Source organism: Lycium ferocissimum, chromosome 2, assembly GCF_029784015.1.
Source record: "Lycium ferocissimum isolate CSIRO_LF1 chromosome 2, AGI_CSIRO_Lferr_CH_V1, whole genome shotgun sequence".
NCBI lineage: Eukaryota > Viridiplantae > Streptophyta > Magnoliopsida > Solanales > Solanaceae > Lycium > Lycium ferocissimum.
In genome coordinates, this window is record NC_081343.1 from 61,877,481 (window position 1) to 61,897,996 (window position 20,516).

At 34.6% G+C, this 20,516-nt stretch overlaps 1 protein-coding gene across 13 annotated transcripts; it reads left to right on the top strand.

Annotated features, from left to right (window-relative positions):
- Nucleotides 1-10,390: 10,390 nt before the first annotated feature.
- On the top strand, nucleotides 10,391-19,227 carry LOC132046598 (uncharacterized). Of its 13 annotated transcripts, none has more exons than XR_009412747.1 (8): nucleotides 10,392-11,399; nucleotides 14,514-14,810; nucleotides 14,993-15,118; nucleotides 15,839-15,919; nucleotides 16,314-16,368; nucleotides 17,871-17,945; nucleotides 18,060-18,127; nucleotides 18,691-19,227. XR_009412747.1 is itself a non-coding variant. In XM_059437276.1 (6 exons), exons 1-5 carry the CDS (start codon nucleotides 10,538-10,540, stop codon nucleotides 16,340-16,342), a joined length of 1,395 nt encoding a protein of 464 aa, XP_059293259.1. In that variant the 5' UTR covers nucleotides 10,392-10,537; the 3' UTR covers nucleotides 16,343-16,364; nucleotides 16,764-17,843. The 13 variants fall into 13 exon arrangements, 3 of the variants coding, with proteins under 3 accessions (XP_059293262.1, XP_059293259.1, XP_059293261.1); XR_009412746.1 differs by having other exon boundaries at nucleotides 10,393-11,399; nucleotides 16,314-16,364; XR_009412744.1 differs by having other exon boundaries at nucleotides 15,839-16,368.
- The last annotated feature ends 1,289 nt before the right edge of the window (nucleotides 19,228-20,516 follow it).

Genomic DNA, 20,516 nt, shown 5'->3' on the forward strand with positions numbered 1-20,516 from the left:
CAAATATAATGCTCCTTCCACCATGTTAATGGTTCTTCCTTTTTCTTCCACCATGTTAATGGCCCTCCCATTTTCTTCCACCATTTCATATATTAAATACATATGTATCACTATAAATAGAGGCATAAATTTTCATATGAAATACACTTGTAATACATTTTGGAAGAACAATAAAATCTCTCCTCTTTGTCACTCTATTTCTATGGTTTTCATCCTTTAATATTGTGACTCTTTTAGCTTCATTTTATAACATATAGGATATTATTGTGGAAATTTTTTTGTTCAAGGGATTAAAAATTACGATTTATCATGTAGGATTTCAACTAGTAATTTCATATTACAACTTTTGCAATTTAGGAATTAACTCACGTAATCCGTCCATCCTTGCAAAAGAGAACTCTTGACTACCTCTAGTCAAGTCACTAATACATCGAGATTAACTCTAGCCTAGTGTACCACTCAAACGCTTGTGAAGGTTCACTTCCTACAAGCAGCCTTTGAGAGTTCAACACTTTTTGATAACCTCCAGCCAAACACACTGATACACCTTGACTAACTCTAAACTACCTCTGCAAAACTACTGAGGATTTAGAGTACCTACAACAGCTTCCTTTTGATAAAAGTAAGTTTACAAGTTTAAGAATAAAAGAACAGAAACTTAACACTTCTAGGACTTAACACATTTTCAGTTGTAAAAGACCAGATCTTTGAATTTGTTGAAGCTTTATTCTTGAACACACCTTGACGCGTGGAGACTTGCACTTTTAGATCTGAACAATTTCTGAATTTTGCAAGAATCCAATTTTCACTTTAGCATGATGTTTGAATATGTAGAGAAAGAGTGAAGATGACAGCCCATAAAGCAACTCTGCTGTTGTATATAAAGCAACTCTGTTGTTGTATGCTGCTCTGTTGTACTGCTACAGTGGCAGCAGCTGTAGAGTTGACTGTACGACACTTTAGCAGATCTGATCTAACTGGTTCCTCGAGTGGGTTTGTTAAGTCATCAAAACAGCAAAACACAAGATAACATGGCTTATCATGATTATTGTTATTCGGTCAACTATTTTTGTACTTATATGTTTCGCATTTTATCCTAATGTAAGTTCATCTTTCTTTGGTAGTTGTGTTGTATTATAAGGTCCAGACAGAGAAATATGAAAAAGAATGAGGGCAATTGGTAATAACATTTGGTAGTGCGAGGACATAATTGTTCAAGGTTTCAGAGTGTAATACCTACTACACTGCTACTCCAATTAAACTTGAAAATGACACGTTTTTCTCAATTTTTATATACTGGCAGTGCTCTTAAGTTGAAGTTGTTTTCAGTTTGAAGTGCTTTATAATGTGTGATATTAGCGGCATTCAACTGTTCCTCTCATCATTATGGCGATTGGCACTTGAACCAATGTGGTAGTATCTACTCTTGGTCCTGTTTTTATTATATCAACAACTCGTACTTCCAAACTTTCAATATGCCATGCCAAAAGGCATGTGCAAATTCTCACAAAATTTCGTATAATAACAATTGTCGATATTAATACTCAAAACAATCCTTAATTTTCGGCCTGTACGTCAAATCGTGATATGCCGTTTTATTTTACGTTACAATATTTAATTGGACCCAAAGTTTTAAATGTAAATATAACCAATAAAATATATTAGTGATGATGGAGAAGAATATAAAAGTTATGGTGGAGAAAAGAGATCAAATATCAAGTTAAAATGTAAATTTATTCCTTACTTTCATTTTTACCCTTGGTCAAATGGGTAATAATTACAAGTTCCCAGTTTTCTTCCTTCTCCACTTTCTTTCTAGTGTAAACAAATTATAAAATAAAGGCTTAATACATAAACAGGCTCTTAAATTTAGCCTCGACTGTCAAGTATGCCCTCCAATTTAAGTGTGCATAAGTAGATACCTCAACTTATATAAAATTAAACAAGTAAACACAAATATTGACGTGGCACTTCCAAAATTTATGTGTCGCGTCAGTGTCATGCAAACATTTGTGTTCATGTGTTCAATTTTATACAAGTTGAAGTGCCTATTTGTGCACACCCAGTTTAAGGGCCTGTTTATGTATTATGACTAAAATAAAATTTCTTTTAACTTTCTCCACCATTGTGCTTCCTCCCACTTTTCTTTCCCTTCTTATACCAAACAAAAGTCGGAGAATATACATCAGCAACTACCTTTAATTAAACATCCATATGCAGAACACCTAACTCCTAAAGTCCATAACATGTGATTTACTGATGCCTTGTCTTCTTTTAAGTTGATAATAATACATATAATTAGGTATAGTGTTTTATAATCTATGTTCATTAACACGTGCTTTAGAATATACTATCAGTCGGGTTTTGGAATTTGGATGCCGTTTCCCCTATACCCCAATTAAGTCTTTAGATTAATCTTATCGAGATTCAAGATCTTATTTTTTTAAGAAATCGAACTAGTTGATTAGCCGAACCTATGGGCAATCCTTGCTCCAAACGGTCATAAGAGACAGTTTGACCAATGCAATGACATACGAAGTTGCGTGCCCACAAACTGAGGAAAGAAAAAAATATACAGCAAAAAAATAGTTTAGTTGTTAGGAATTTAATTTGAACAGCTAGGAAAAGGACAGGGACGAATGATGTATCCAAGATACTGTATGTAGAGTGGGCAAAATTGGAAACTAGAGGATTAAGCGGAATTAAAAAAGAAAAAGAAAAAAAGAGCTACGATGGAGGTTGATTGCACTTTCAATATCTGATGACACTTATGACTCTTAAGTAACTCATTTGGATAATGATTGTCGAAATTTCACGGAAATCTATATATAATATAAAGTTAGGCATAGATAAGGTGATGTGGCACCTCTCTATAGCCTTCATTTGCATTTATCTTTTTTCTCCTTTTTTTGGCATTTTTTCTTTCATTTCTCTACATATTCTACTAACTAAATGGACTAATAAAAGCCTTAAAAATTCCTAAAGTAAATACTATCTCTTTGTAATAAAAATCCATTACTGTTTTGACATCAACCACGTAGCAGGGACTAATAAAAGCCATTAAAATTTCCAAAGTAAATAGCACTTTGTAATAAAACCCATTATCATTTTGACTGAGTCAGCCACGTAGCACTAATTATAGATAAAATCTGTTTATAGGTAAGCCTAAATAGTGTCAATTATTACTAACTCTGCAACCTTTCATATTCTATTGTAAATCATTAATACCTATTACTGCTTAATTTCTTGAATGGTACTTATTTCACATCATTATCCTTTTATAACGTCAAAGTTAATAAATATATATAAAGAGAGAGGTAATAGGTGGAGGCTCATGGTTGATAACTTGTGAAATGGTGAACGCAAGCATGGATGGGGAATACTCAAGTCACTCAAAAATAATTTTGTGAACATGCTTTCTTTGGTCAGTAAGGTTTGATATGAGAAGTCTGCTACTTTTATTCGTTACATAAGCATTTCGTTTTTTTTCCTCTTGAATTTTTTTTATAAGAAAGCATTTTCACATTTATTCATTGTTCTGGAATGTATTTGCATCTTACATTTTCATAAGGCGTATTTTCATGCAGCTTTAATTTGGATGTGGGGACAGAACAATATTGCGCATAAATTCAAAATTCTCAAGCAATAGAAAAACATGAAAGAATATAGTTTCGAAGAGCACCCGGATGAGCGACGCCCTTTACTTCTACTTCTAACTAAAGGTAAACAACAGATAGAGCATACATCCATGATTTAAACTTTATGGGTTGATCTTTTTTAAGATTTTTAGCATTGAATCATTATATATTTAAAATTATGAATTCATGTCTACTATTGCAGTTTTAAATTTTTTACACATTATTAATTTTTGCTCTGCATCGAAAGTTATGGGTTCAATTAAACCCGTATCTACAATGGTACATCCACCCCTGACAGCAAACATTGCAAGCTAATAAAGAAGTCATTCCCCGATTGAATACTCTAATATTGTACTCTCTTTTCACTTTCAATTGATTATTGAGACTACCTTTTTTGTGGGATTTATATGCGATAGAGTAACTTTAGGATGTTTAGTCTGATTTTTTGAGGGAAATTAAAGGAACTTTTTCCCTATGTATTCTATTTGCTGGATAAGTGGCAGGTAATAAAGAGCGCGAAGGAAACAAAAAAAAGGGGGTTGGGGAAGAACAGAAAATAATGCTACCATATATATTAGAAAAAGATCCATAACTATTTGAAGCTAATATAAGGTTCAGCCTTTAATCATGTTGGGACGGAGGTGTAGCTCTATTAGCTTTTGGGCAGCTTTTTTTTTTTTAAAAAAAAATTATTGAAGAAATTTAGTAGAATTTTTGAAAATACTTTATATTTGAATAGCTTTTCAACTAAATACAACACTCGAGCTTTCTTTCATCGGAGTGTCCGTTTTGATTTCTTGAAAAGCACTTTGATTTCTTTGCCAACAAAAAAGATTCTACAGTTTTCAATTTTTTTCATGCACCTTATAACTTGAAGGAATGAAAGATTTATATTGAGAATATCACTAAATTGTCTTGCATTGGACAAGTAACGTACCAAAATTGACTTATAATTTATCATTTGCCAAATCTTGGTAATTATTAACTGATAAATCAATAACCAAGGTTCAAACCTTAAAAGTTAGAGATATTGGGATCAAAACTTGCTTTAAATAAGTTTTTATCAAGTACCATATATTCATATGACCTACATGAATTGATATCATCTTTGGTTTGGTCGAGGTGAGAAGGAAAAAAAAGGAAGGACGAATTGTCATGTGATTGTTTTCCTTTAAAAAGCTAAAGAAGAGCGAAGTAGAAGAGAATTTCCTATATATTCATTTAAGTTTTTATATTACTTAAAAATTAGACTAAGATGATAATATATATATCTGTTATTGATTGTGATTTTTGCCAAACAACTAACAAAGTAAATTATGAATAGTTTATGCAAACGAAGTTAATAAATGAATTTTTCTCTCCTTTGCACGTGAAATCACACATGATATAAGGGAATGAGACAGTCAAAATTTAGGTGAAGCAACGTGCTTTAATTATTTTTAAGTGAATAAATATTAATATTCATAATTATCGCGCAAAGCGCGGCATGTTCACTAGTTATTGAATATTTACGTGATGTATTATCATTCTTTTGTCTAATAAGTTATACTCCCTCCGATTAAAAAAAAAAAAGTCTGGCCGAAACACAACGCGCCAAAAATAATATTTACTCACATCAAAATTAGGTAATTTGACAAAATACCCCTAATTAAATACGTATTAGATTTGGTCACTTGACATTTAATAAGGGCAAATCTAGATAAATAAGGTTAATTCTTACTTGATTTGGTTAATAAATACTTTTTTTGAACTAAAAAATAAAGACTAAGTGAACACTCTTTTTGAATCTCATGGAATACTAATTTGTAATGATAATGACTTTAGTTCTTCCAAATAAAGTTGATGGCTCATTTTGTCTGAAAAAGTTGATGAACCTCATTCAAACTTGTAATTTGTGTTTATTATTGATTCTGTGAGATATAACCTATAGTTTATCATTTCAACAAAAATTGTAGTTTCTTAGAGTTATGTTTGGTTTATTTAACAACTTCCATGAAAACGCGTACATGAAACGATTGTATGAGAACATAATTATTTAAAAATAAAATCGTCAAAAGACAAGGATGTGTTATCTTTTTCACTTAAGTGAATCTTTCATGATTAACTAGAACTTCATAATAGTTAAGACTAAATTATAATTTTGAACTTTTAGTTACTCTTTCCACAAGTTTCAACAATTCATTTGTTATTTTAGTACTATACATTTGAAGCAATGCTGATGAGCGTAGAAGGTCAAACAACGGACTAGGCAAAGTCCAGAAATTGAATGTTATCCAGTCTTCCAATGGGCAATTAGCAGGAATGCCCTTATTTTGGGGTGGTCTTTAATTTTTGCCCTTCACCTAATATTATGAGGTTTGGAGTTCGAAGCCCGGTTTAGTAAAAAAAAAAAACGCAAGATAGAGTTTTGTAGCAAAGTTAGGCTTATTCGGGCAAAAGTTAGGCCTCAAGAAGAATTTTGAATACAAAACTCTACCTATAAGAAGAGTTTTGTAAGCCAGAATTAGGCCTTAGGCATAGTTTTGCAAGCCATCAGGCATAGTTTGTAGGCAAATTCTGCCTAGCGAATCTAAACCTCTGCCTTGCGTTTTTTTTTTTTTTTGGTCTGAGCAGGGGTTCGTATCCGGATTTTTAGGCGAAGGGCAAAAACTAAAGATTTCAAATTTGAGGGGCAAAAATTAAAGACCAGTGCTTTTGAAGGGCAATCTGCACAAAAAAATGTCTTCCAATTGCCAAGGCGAGTGCCCAATTTGGGCCTTTGGGGGAATTTGTACTTTTACTTTTTTCTTGCGCGGATTGCCCTTCATGTGGGTGGATCTGTTTAATTTTACATTATCTTTAAAGAACTTTTGCCCGCGTAATGCCCGGGTTGTGGATTCGAACCCCGGTATTTAAAAAAAAAAAAATCGCAGGCGAAATTCATCCTCGAAATAAAAATTGCATGGTGGAAATTACTTTTATCTTTGTGGGCATTACGTCGGTATTTGGTCCGGTATTTCAAAATTTCGAGATCGGTAATTGAAAATAGATACCAAATATTGAACTGAAAAAGTTCAGTTCGATTTGGTAAATCAAACTTCGATTTGGTAAATTCCGATACGATATTCGGGATTTACCATTCAAAAGAGAATCAATCAATAATCTACTATACTAGTTTTAAAATGAACTGTTCAATGCTCCATGAAAAAAACAATTCAATGCTTTGTACATAGCTTTTGAAGCAAAATATGTCATGCAAAAGAGCAGTGCTACTGATTGTAGTATGTCAAAGTACGTTATCTCTTTGGGACTGGGCAGAAGATTGGTGACTGCGTGAGAAGACTGAGCAGTGACCAGATGATCGGTCTTTTAATATTGAGCAGAAGACGAGGGCTCTTTGCCTCTTTGGGACTAAGGTCTCGTTTGTTTTCATTAAGAATAAGACGTTTGAATCTGAATACAGATCTGAATATTAAGATGTACATTAAGATTAAGATGTCTAAATCTGAATACACATCTGAATATTAAGATGTTGTCTCTACATCTGAACACTGAATGATTAAGACTGTTTGTTTTCAATAACTGCATGTGCATAATTTCTCTTTTAAACATAATCAATATAAAATTCAAATAAAATTAGGAATTAAATATTATATCAATATAGTATTATAAACTATCTCATTTCAGCAAAATAAAATTATGTTTTTATATGAACTAATATTTCGAATATATACAAATAGAGAATGAATATTATGAAAGTGACTACTGACAAGGATACTCTTAACTTTTAGAAATTAAAATGAGTATATTGTAGTGTTGTCTCGTATGTACTTCAGCCAAAACGAAACAAAAAAATCAATTCATAAGCAAAATAGATGAAGAATAAAATGGCATGAAGATCTTTTCCAGACACGTGGCGGCAATATAATCACGTAATAGTAGTAGATACACATCAACCAAACAATCTGGTCGAATTTATAAAGGTTTAGAATTTTATCAGTTCAAAAGGAAAAAGTTTTGGTTGCTGATGGATAGTTGGAGAGGACAGAGAGGTGTAAAATTCTTTCGCAAGGCAGAAGACACTGAGGTGTGAAATATGGCGGAAATAAAGTCATATCTATTTTAAGAGTCTAAATTGTGTTCAGACTTTATTAAAAATCTATTTCATTCATATACATTCAGACGATTAAGAAATTTTTAAAAAGGAAAAAAAAATAAATATTTTTTGGTAATTTTGAATCAATCATTAAAATTCACGTAAAAATAAAAACATACTTAATACCAATACGGAATACTAATGATTAAGATTGATCATTCACGTTAAATGAAACAAACGGCCTAAGTAGTTAACTAGTAAGGACTGGGGTCTCTTTGTGGGCAGACAATTTAGTAGGGTCTGTTAATATTTGATGGGCTTTGAGTGTAGATAAATGGATTATAATTAGGATTTAGGGGTGGATCTTTAAATAATTTGGTATTTAGAAAATATCAAATACCAAACGGTATTAATATCTCGGACCGTTTTCGAACCCGAATACCGTACCAAATACCAAATTACCGAATCCCGAATTATCAAAATTCTCAGTTCAGTTCGATAATTCAGGTTTCGATTATTTATGCCCAGCCCTAGTGCCCATGCAAATTCTGAAGGCCAAAATTTAAAGATTACCATTTTGAGGGATAAAAATTAAAGACCACCCCAGTGAAGGGCAATCCTGCAAATTGCCCGTACTTTTATGGTTCAGATCCAGATGCTCATGGAATTGAATCTTGAATGTTGCAAATGTTATAAAATGGCCTTATAAATTAGAGAAAAGACATCATTTCCCCGATCCTCGAAGACGAAAAACTTATTTTAAGAATTAAACTTTTTTCGTATTTATTTACCCCCTAACAACTTTCGTTAATTAAATACCCCCGGATGACACGGCAAGAAAGTGTACACTTTCTCAAAAGCGCGTGGAGGAAAAAAATACCAAAAAATGATTCCACCGTACATACGTCTTCTTCTAATTGATGACAATTTATTATACTTAATTATACTTTTTTAATATTTTATTTTTCCTTTCTCTTTCTTCTTCTTCTAACCCCACCCCCCGCCCTCCTTCTCCCACCCACGTGCCCCCACCCACCACCCTTTCTTCTTCTTCAACCCACCCCCCTGCCCTTTCGCCACACACCAGTCCGTTTGAAGGGCAATTCGTGCAATTTCTTCATTATTGAACATTGCAATTTCTTCATTACTCACTGAAGAAAAACCCATCAACCAAATAGCTTATAGAATCAATATTTTACAGTTCCAATTGTTGCTTTTTATCATTTTTTTTTCTCAGAAAATTTTATTTTTGAAATTCTTATTTGGGGTTTTCATGAAGATATTCTTTTTCCATCAATCTAATGGAGAGATCTTGGTCCTTAAACATTTTTCACATTCTGCTTCTTTGGCTCTCTTGCCAAGGTTACTTCAACTTTTTAACAAATATGACAACAGTTGCCAAGTTGTTGGCAACTGTTGTTGTAGGTTCCCATTGGCCGATGTTGTTGTAGGTTCCGTTTGGCCATTGTTAGGGAATTTTCTTGCAGAAATGTTCATTGAAGGCTCCTGTGCTTTCTTTTCCTTTGTTTGAAGACGTATCATTTCCTTGTAATGTACTCTCTAAAATAGTTTGGGCAGCTTTTCAAGGAACTTGATTTTTGCTGATGCTGGGCTTGCTCTTTTTTCCCCTTTTCCAGCTCAATTTCTTATTTATCGTCAATTAAAATAAATAGTCTTCGTCTTTATTTGCGACTTTTCAGTTACAATATTTCACATATGGGTGTTTCAAGAGCGAGGCACATGCATTTCATTCTCTTGCCAAGGATCACTATAAGAAATTCAAAATGGTAGTAATTTTCTAGAATGTGAAAAGTATTTGCAGGAAAAAAGATTATATACTGAAGCTAAAGATTTGAACAGGGTGTGAGGATATTTCTTGAAAGATTTGAGGAAAGAGAAAGGATACTTCAGTGGTGGGGAAGGTTGGCGGCGGCGGCGGCGGTGGTTATGGAGGTGGGTGGAGGTGGAAGTTGCCGGGGGGGGGGGGGGTGGGTTGAAGAAGAAAGTTCAGTGAGTAATGGGGGTGCTTCAGTGAGTTCAGTGAGAAATTGCACGTCGTGGGTTGATGGGTTTTTTTTTTTTTTTTTTTAATTATTGTTTAATAAAATAATAAAATGGGAAAAGAATGAAGAAGAAAGAAAAAAACTAAATAAATAAAAATAATTTAAAAAATATTTAATGACGCGGACCGATCATCGGTAGTGGTGAGCAACCTTAGATCTCAACTGGCCCACGTATGCTAAGGGGTATTTAATTAACTTGAAAGTTGTTAAGGGGGGTAAATAAATCTGTTTAAGTTTAGTTAACTAAACCAAGTTTTTCGATTGAGCTCGCGCTTAAATGATGTCTTTTCTCTATAAATTATTCAGTCAAAACTATCCTGTCTGTTCTTGTTTTCCTTTTAACAATTCTTTTTGGACTAGGGGTGTGTTTGGTATGAATGGAAGATATTTTCATGAAATTTTTCTTATTCTAAAAGATGAGTGATTTCTTAAGCAAGCAATAACATTACTCCTATCTCATAAGCATTAAGACAAGACTCATCTGATTATGGTAATATCTGGTTTTATTACAATATAGTTCATGGATTGAGCCGTTCAGTTAAAAGTGGAATTTACCTTTCACGTGCGTCACGACTAACGGCGTTATTTACCACCAAAACAAAACCAATTCATTAATTACTGTAAAAGAAAATAAAAAAAGGTTCATCTCTTTCTTCTCTGAACATCAACATCAACATTGCCACAAAAATCGGTCCAAAATCCAGATTGTCCGAAGAAACCCATTCTCTTCTCTTCTTCATCAGAATTTCACAATAACAACAATGGTCGTTGAAGCTCATCAACTATTTCTTCCAAAACCCCCTTTCTTTTCTCCATCTTTCCCTTCTCCACCCCCTCACTTTTCTTCTTTCCTCTTTCACCCTTCTTCTTTCTCTTTAGCTCTCTTCCATTCCGATTCCTCTATCTCTCTCTACCCTTCTTTCTCTCTCTCTTCCTCTTTCCCTCCTCCTCAAACCACCGTAACGCCGCCCATCTCCGCCGCCACCTTCCTCCTCCTCCGTAACCCTAACCCTAATACCCTCTTTCTCATCTCATCTCCTATTTCAGGCGGCTCTTCCGTTCTTCTTCGTTTCTATATACTTAACACTGCACGGAAAAGCTTTACTCTTGCGAAAGTTGTGTGTAACCACAGTGATTTGAAGTTTGATGAGAGTAAATTAGGGGTAGTTTTTAGGGTTTCACATGGGGTTTCAGTGAAATTGGTTGGGGATGTTAATGTATTTGCTTTGTACTCTATTTCGAATGGTAAGATTTGGGTTTTTGCTGTGAAGTATTTAGGGGGTGAGGTTGTGAAATTGATGAAGTGTGCTGTGATTGATTGTTCTTTACCGGTGTTTTCGATTAGTGTTTCGTTTGGGTACCTGATTTTGGGGGAGGATAATGGGGTTAGGGTTTATCCTTTGAGGCCATTGGTTAAAGGAAGAGTTAAGAAAGACAAGGGTGTGGGTAAGAAGAGTTTGAATGGTGGGTTGGAAAAAGATAAAATGGAGATTAAAAAACTACCTTTACGAAACGGGATGAATCATGGGATTAATGGAGTTAATGCTGAGATATACGAAACGGAACTGAAGTTTCCTTCCAATGTTGTATTGAATGAAAGGATTGAGAGCCGCACTGAATCAGGTGCTGGAATACTTTCTGGTTTGCTGTCCTTCCATAGCTGTTATAGAAGCTTAGCGTAGAGACTCCATGTTTTTTTCAGTAACTGTTTCATTGCTTTTATATTGCAATTACGTTTGTGGTGGTAAATGTAGTATTGTTAATTGCAAAAAGATATGGATCACTTAATCCTGAATATGGGATCTGTACATGTATCTATTATATTACTCACATTTCTACAAGCATATCCCTGTATAAAAATAAAAATTGGGTACAATCGTAGTGTTCCTCTGGGCAATTAGTTCTGTAAAAACTTGTCTGTGTACTGTGTACTCTATGTAATAGCAAGACTTTGGTTGGTATTTCGTGTACACGTCGCTTGGAGTAGTTTCTACATAGAAATAGCTGCTTAGAAAGTTCAATTACAATGAACAGGGACCTGCTATTTATGTGGCAACTTTAAGCTATTCCCCTTGCACAAGGAAAGACCCATAACTTCACAGTCGCAGGGTTTGAGTTTCTTGATTGTCTTCAAAATAGTACGTTCTTAGTAGGTTACGTAAATGACACCCTATTAGATTAGTCTGATACGAACAATGTCATGAGTGAGCAAATTTGAGCCTTAAGATATGTGTCGTAGTCTCGTAGAAATGTAGATGTTAAGATGGATGTGCAGATATACCAAATTTGACAAAATTAGAGATGATCACATCTGTTAGAGAGCACAAATAACACCCGTAGATGATAAAATGAAAGGTCATCTAAAATGGTTTGGTTACTCGTACGAGGTCTTCATATGCGCTGACCATAGCTGCAATGATATAATGATTAGAAATGATAAAAGAGGACAAAGTAGATCTAAGATCAAATGGAGAAAAGTTGGCTTAAAGATATCCAATAGATTGGATTGAAGCAAATTTAGCTAAGGACATAATACAATATAATAAAAGGATCCATATAAACGATACCAACTAATTATGATGAAGGTTTAGTTGTTGTTATGCTTACATCATGCCGGGTGTTCGTGAAAGAGTGACTTTATTAGATACATGTATATCCTTTTAGGGATAAGAGTGAGTTTGACACAATGTCTAGGTTTAGAGAACTTTTAATTTGTATAAATGAAATGAACCTGAACAGAGCAGAATGGATACGGTGGATTCTTATTGCTAAATGTCTTCTCAATCTATTTTGCGGGAGTAGCTTGTCTTCTGTAAATAATATTGATCATTTTTCTGATTTTCCTAGCTTCCTGATCTTATGTTAGAAAGCAATCATGTAATGGAGCAAACTTTCACTTTTGTATCTACCACACCTTCTTGATGCCATCAATGAAACTACTTACTTTAACAAAGAAGAAAAAAAGGATTATTATAGCACACCCCAAATAATTTGGGATTGAGGTGCATGATTGGTACTTGTAACTGAGGTAGTGTTTTGTTTGTCTTACGGTCTTACCAAGGTTATGGCTTTAATTTATGTCATGATTTCTCTTTAGATGATACACTTCCTCCTCGTCCTATATGGATCTCCATTTTCCCCATCTGAGAGATACATTTAATGTCTTGGAAGCTAAGTACATCCTTCTGTCAGAAAGGTATCATCAAAAGTGAAGAAACTAAATAAAACAAAGCTTTTGCGGAAATGATCTGACTTAGTTGCAGTTTCGGATTAGCCTATTCGCATTGGGAATGATGGTGATGCTTTCTGATTCTACTTTTTACCTGCATGGGCACTAAGAGTATATTATATCGTGTTGCGTAGATGTTTAAATTTATATATTTTTGAATTGTGAAAGGTTGAAGTAGTTACTTACAAAGATTACTTGATAAAAAAAGTGGTAATCTAGAAAGATGTTAATTCTACCTCGAGATAATGTGAAGTAGTGTTAGTTATATAATATAGATGGGCTGGATCAATAGATGGGTCAATGCCCAACCCTGCCCAAAGCTTGCTTGGGCTAAGATGGGCTAAACGATGGGTCATTAACCAACCAGCCCAACTCAACCCACGTTTTAAACATTTTGAGAATCTAAAAATATTGATATTCTTTAGTTGCAAATATTCTCTCACTCATGCTTTTCCAAATAAACGGCTTTTTCAAAATCAAATCTAAATACTTTTTGGAAATAGAGAAATAAAAAAAATAAACAAAAATTATTTTAAAAAAATTATAATTTTTTTTTAAAAATATTTTAAAAACTAAATAATGATTAAAAAAAGTTAATCATGTTTTGTAGCTTTTATACTTTTGAACGAAGGGCAGTTGATGAGTCAGTTTGGGCTGATGATTTGTGATGGGTCAACTTGGGCTAGCCCAAATCACCCCATCTTCAAAATCACTCTATCTCAAACCCATTAAATCCTGGGCTGGTCAAATGGGTTTGGGCTAGTTTTGCCACCCCTAGTTATATTTGGCTGAATTATAGGAATTAGGATGTAGAAAAACTTCCCTTGAAAAATATTAGTCATATTTTATTAGATGGATGAGAAAAGAGAGTAGGTCAATCATTTTTGGATGGCGGGAGTAAATTCCATGTTTCAAAAAATCAACCAACAGGTTAGGTTGCAAAATTTGCTCTTATCCCCCATCTTATGACAGACCCTGCCTAAGGAGAAATAATACAACACAAGTATGACACCTGGGTTTGTGTGACGTCGCCGTGAAAGTCGTAGAGAGGTGTGAATTAGTTAAGCTAATGACTCTTCACCAAACATTAGTTAAGCTAATAACTGCATGAAGATTTTTCCCTAATTCAGTTCTTTGAATTTTGATGCAAACCACTTGGTGTTCCATTTCTTGTCCTTTGTTCCTCCTACTTTGTTTCTTTCACCTTCTCAAAGATATGAATGCACGACAAGGCTTGTAGGAGATTCCTATATTTATTTCCAGTGAACCTTTGTCTGTACTGATTCCTGTCTGATTCCATTACCATTTCTCTTTTTCACTCCTATTGGGGTGGTTTTTGTCTTTAATCTTACTACCAAGGTGCCTCGGTTGTGTTTGCTATTGTAGAAATGTAGTTTGATATCATTTATAACTTTCTTTAAGTGTTCTGTGATTTCTCCATCATGTTAAAATCTTGAAGCTCCAATTTTCATTCCCTACAGCTGCTGATTGTGCATTCTAACTTGCAGCAAAGTTAAGATCTGTGAGACTCAGACAAGATTCCAGAGAGGGGATTGCAAACTTTGTGGCGTTCAAGAACAAGGATGATATTTCCGAGTCAATGAAGATACCAGCTAAGTCAGCAAAAGCAATTAGCATTCAGGGATTATCTTCAACCAAGTTTCTGATCTTGGACTCTGAAGGAAATCTTCACCTGTTGTTCCTTGCAACTTCTGTCCATGGATCAGAGACTCCTTATCACATGAAACAGTTAAGTCACAACATGAAAGTTCGAAAGCTTGCTGTTCTTCCCGATTCTTCTACAAGTATATTCCCATCCTTTTCAATTTAATAATGTTGTGTTCATTATTATTTTTTTTTTGGCGACATGCCGACATAATCCTATGTTAATTTGTTGATATCTTGCTTCAGAAATGTTTATAAAAAGGTGATGTCATAGACTATCAGCTTTCTCTGTTTTTGTAATGCCATTGGAAGTCCTTTTCAGGATCACAAACTGTTTGGATTTCGGATGCACTTCATACTGTACACATGATTGCGGTGACGGACGTGGATGCTCCTGTCAATCAAACTGACAGCAAAGACCCTGCAGAGAAGCTTGTACAGACCTCAGGTATAGTTTTCCATGTATTATTATGTTTCTAATTTAGGAGAAACATTTTATACCATGAATAATGCCTGTAATATTTCTGATTCTGTCACCTCTTAAAGTGATATGTAAATCCAAATATGCACTCAGTTCAAACTTTGGACGGTGTTTTTGCTTGTACGATGATATGTATCGGTGAAGAACATTCATTTGTTTATTTACGATTAGCATCTTTGTATTATCAGCTCCTTTTTTGCCATTGCTAATGCATTTTGACTTGTAATCCAAGTGGCATTTGGGAGGGTACATGGTCAATTTCATTAACTTCCCAAGGTGCATGCCTATGTCATGATAAAAGTGCCTTCAAAGTTCATTAATACTGCATTTGTCTGTCATCAGGTGATTAGTGGTTTGGTTTTCAGTGAGCATCATTTCTTTTAATCTCCAATGATAATCTGGCCAGAAAATCCTGGTCTTCTTTTTCTACCCGAATTTTTTGGATGTTCTGGAGTATAATCTTCTGATCTTTCAATTAATCCGCATCATGTTTATTCAAAATCGCAAATGTTCTTTTCCTTGAGGCTATTTCAAGTGGGATGAATTAATCTCATTAAACATTATTGGTCTTCTATTAGCACTGTTTATTTACCTTTATCATATGATTATATCACTCCTGATCTTCATCTATAAAGTTAGAGCTATTAGCAATTTAAGTAACTGTTGTCTTCTTTTACCTTTATGTAGTTGTGCAAGCAATATTTTCCAGTGAAAAGGTCCAAGAAATTGCAGCTTTGTCTGTGAATACAATATTGCTTCTTGGACAAGGTATGCACAACTTAAATTCTATCCGGACATGCGTCCCTATATCTTATCCTACTAATGGAAAGAGTCAAGAATCCAATCAAGTTAGTTAGCGTGCTTGAGAAAATGCGTATAGTGTCAATTTCAAAGTTAAAGTAACATGCTTGAGGTCATACAAGGTAATTCTTTCATGTGTGTGACTTTTTTAATATTAATTGACAACATATCCCGCCTGTCTAATTTTTGAGTTACATTGTTGGAATGGTCAGTTAACGTTTTAAATATTAATTTACAGCACCCTGCCGGTATAAGTTTTTGATTTATATAGTAGAAGCAATAGCCCTAAACATTGCAGTCATTGGTGGAAAAAAAGCTCTATTATAAAGAACCTTCTGATCACGCCCTCTGTTAATTGCAGGAAGCATGTTTGCATATGCAATTTCCTAGCGATGCTGAGTGGTTCTTTGTGGTCAGTGAATCCTCCCCTTCATTAGAATTTTTGTTCTACATACTTTGGATTCTCAGATAAGGCAATTTCTTAGGGGCGTAAACCAGAAATTCCTTATATTGATTGGCGGCAGCAAGATATTTTACATGAGAATCTTTACACATCAATATCAAGTTAATTTGTTTGCTCGTCCAAAGAAAAAAAATTATGTTTTTTAAAGGTAACAGTATATTATTAAAATTTTCCAGCGCAAAGGCTGTGCTGGAGCCATATTTATAGATCAGAAGTACAACAAAATAAATCCTTTATCTTCTTACAAGAATTCAACGATATCTAGTAAACCCTCTACATCTTCGAATAGTTCTTCTTTGCACCAAAAATAAAATAACCACGCGCAGTTCATCTTGACTTTCTGTGTAGGGCTGCATTTCCTTCACAACACCTCGAATTCCTTTCCCTCCACACAGTGCACCACCACACATGCTGGGATTGAACTCCAACGTCTATTCTGCTTCACTGTTGTTCCTCCCATATTGTTCTAGAACTCCAGGAGATCTCCAGTGTACTTCGGCATAGCCCATTTAATTCCTTTCATACTGAGAAACAATTGCCACAGTTTATCAGTGACTTCACAGTGAATGAAAAGATGATTGGTGGTCTCAGATCCCTTCCGGCATAAAAAGCATCTAGAGCATAACTGTTAACCCTGCAGATTTTCTTGTGTCAGGCATGCCTCTCTAACAATCAACCATATGCTGAACAGGCTACCTTATATTTAACGCTCCATATATGTTTCCAGGGCCATATGCATTGGTTTCCAGTAGCATTAAAAACTGGTAAGCAAGATTTTGCTCTGAATAAGCCTCTTTTGATGTTTACATCCTATTGTATCTTCGTTAGCTGTTGTACCCCGAAACTGCTCCAAAGCCTTAACTAGCTCAGCAGCCTTGCTCATTTTCCAGTCATTGAGTAGTCTTGTGAACTTTAAGTTCCATCCCTGCTGTCTCCAGACCTCATGGATAGTTGCATCAGGTTTTGGGCTAAACTAAATAGGTCAAGATGTTGCTCATTTAATGGTTTGTGTACTAACGATGTGTCACTCCAGAAAGATATTTTCCTTCCACTCCCAACCTTATAGCTTGTAGTAGCAGCAAAACCAAGCCAGAGTCTCCTGATTATTTTGCAAACACTAGCACCAAAAGCTGTTATGACTTTTTTTGGTGCACCAATGACCCCTCCTGTCCATACTTTATACTGAAGACCCTTCTCCATACGGCTTGATCTTCATGGAAAAATCTCCATAAGCAAACTCTCGTTGTGTTATCTCAGGTTCCTTATACCTAGGCCCCCCAGTCTTTTGCTCTGCATCAAAATACTTCATTTCATGATTTTCAGTGCGTTATAAATTAAATTATGCACCCTTTAGCTTTTGAAGATATGGAAATATAAACCTTTTCTTTTTCTCTCCTGTCCTCCCCCTCTTTTTTTTTTTTTTTTTTTTTTTTTTTTTTTTGTGCTGCATTGCAGGTCATTCATGTTTCACATTTGGATAGACAAGTATTGCCTGTTGGGTGGTTTTGCTGGAGTTCTCTTGTGGGAGGAGTAAGTATTAGAAGTGATTTATATATTACAAACGTTCTTTCTTCAACGTTTCAAACTTTTTAATGTTCATTAGTTTCACCTGGTTATGGTACTTCTTTTGTGGGTATTGAGCAGTCTTTGAGCTGCAGTTCTTAATATCTATCAAATGGTTCATATCAAGTGAAGGAGGCTGAGCTCTTGGAGTAAGGATCTTGATCTTTTCTCATTCTTTCTTCTAGATGATAAACTTCTCAGTATCAGGAGAGATTTAGTAAAAAGTTCGATAAAGTTTCAGGGTTCAGAAGTATTTCGTGAAAGACCAATTGTGAAGTTGGATGTTTGAGGGGGCAAGCATTGTGTAACATAATCTATATTCCCCACAAATTATTTTCCTGTAACTTTTTAATGCCTCTACAAAATATCGATTGCATTGGAACATTACCGAGACTGAATGCACCTTGAAATTGATAAATGCCATGTTTGTGAAGTATGTGTGCATGGTGGCATGAGTGATGGATTGAATAACTTTAAAGACCTACTACTTTTATATGGTGGATTCTAATCTGGTTCTGATTTCATTATTTCTTGGCTTGTGAATAAATCGAGTCATGTGTTGAAGTAGACAATTAGTTTTTTTTAGGTTTCATATTCTAATCTCTTGTGTACTATTTGACACACCATATAATTAACACCATATAATTAATGCAGCAGAAGTAGGTTGTATAAGAAACATACTCAATACCTTATATCGTGTTTTTATTGGCAGTGAAGCTATTGAAGGATCTGACTAGTGGCTGTTGGGCGAGGTCAACTCTTTCAGCAATGATGCCCGCTGTGCTGCATGGCTTCCATTACTGCAGAGATCAAAGTGCATTGTAACCGCTGAAGCCACATGTCCGATGATACAACTGTTGCATGTGTTCCTGGTCGTTGTTACTGGAATTCTCAACATTGATGGGGTATGAGACCAACCATCCATGTTAAGATGTGTGGTAAGAGGGCTTCTGCCATTATATTGGTCTAATATTGGCTTGTTTTTGGGAATTTAGCTTGTGTCTGTAATAAGCTTTGCTAGAATTATGCTTTGTTGGGATGAGGTTATGTTTTTCTGATACCTAGAGCTGCGTGATTAAGCTTCATAATTTGTGAGACTACCTCGTTATTTCCAGACCTTAGATTATGAAATAAGAACTAAGAAGTCTTTAGCTTCTTCACCGCTAATTGTAGTAGAGAATCAATCATCTCAAGTATGTTAGTCAGTGGGGTAACTATTTTGCTTCAACGTTCTATATCTTTACTGCTATTATCTTGTCTCTCTAGAGTACTATAGATGCTGTAGAACTCAACTTGGCGACTTAAGTGGGAATATAAGATTTTGTTTTCACCCTTTATGGCTCTTCACAGCTGTTCTAAGTTCTGTACTCGTATGCAAGTTAATTGTGATTAAGTTTTTGCTGGCTGAGGATCATGGCTAGGCATTTACGAGTCTCCTTAGTACTTTAATTGTAGCCCTCCATTTGAACTTTATCCCTCGTCTTCTCGACATTTTCAAAAGTTGAATTTTCCCTTTTCTTTTTCTTTTCTGTGGGGTTTTTTTTTTTTTTTTTTTTTTTGTTTGGGGGTGGGGGGGGGGGGGGGGTCGTGGAGGGCCTTGGTTGAAACATGTAGATTTCATTGCTGAGAAAATGAAGCTTATAAACTGTAACTACCTGGTAGAATCATGTGTTACCACTTTACAATGAAAAAGCAAGGCAGAATGGTCTAGGAAGCTTATAAACTGTAACTACCTGGTAGAATCATGTGTTACCACTTTACAATGAAAAAGCAAGGCAGAATGGTCTTGGACCCCCCCGAACTTGTCAATTTTTATTCAGTGTACACCTAAATTTTACGTTGGCCTAATTACCCCCTCAACTTGAAAATATGATAGCCTGGACCCCCATAGGCGCTGATGTGGCAAAGAGCGTGGATACACTCTCTTTTAGGCGCGTGGAAGGGTGAAAAATTGAAAAATCAGCTTCCAAATGGGGTATTTTTCAACTATTAATTGCTACATAATCAATATAATGATTTTATTTGATCCAATTGTATTTCTGATTGGTTTTTCTTAATATACATTGCATATTTTACCCCAATTGTGTTTTTTTCTTTTTTCGATATGATGATTATTTATTTCAGCTATGTATTTTTTTTCTTTTTTCGGATTCAAATCTAAATAACTTAGTTGAAAGTTTCAACTTGAAATTCTATTTATTTTATTCAAATAAAAATAAGGTTTAGCAAAAGTAATGAAGTTTAAACGGTGTATTTTTACAAAAATATTGTGTATTTTTCTTTTCATGCAAGTACTATTTATTTTAACTGTGCATTATTTTTTTCAGGTCAAATTCGTAAAATATTTGGTTAATATTTTATTTGATTTCTTTTTTAGATTCAATGGTTATTTGTTCTTGCTGTGTATTTCTTCGTTTCCTGGCCAAATATATAAAAATAACTTGATTAGAATATCATTATCTTTAGGCAAATAAAAAATTATAGTCAAAATATTTTCAAGTTCTTTTTTTACAGATTTGGCCCGAAAAAGATGATTTA

Coding starts and splice junctions, on each gene's coding strand:
- LOC132046598 (XM_059437276.1), top strand. CDS start 10,538: ATGGTCGTTGAAGCTCATCAACTATTTCTTCCAAAACCCCCTTTCTTT. Junction 11,400..14,513: donor TGAGAGCCGCACTGAATCAG/GTGCTGGAATAC, acceptor TCTAACTTGCAG/CAAAGTTAAGATCTGTGAGA. Junction 14,811..14,992: donor TCTTCCCGATTCTTCTACAA/GTATATTCCCAT, acceptor AGTCCTTTTCAG/GATCACAAACTGTTTGGATT.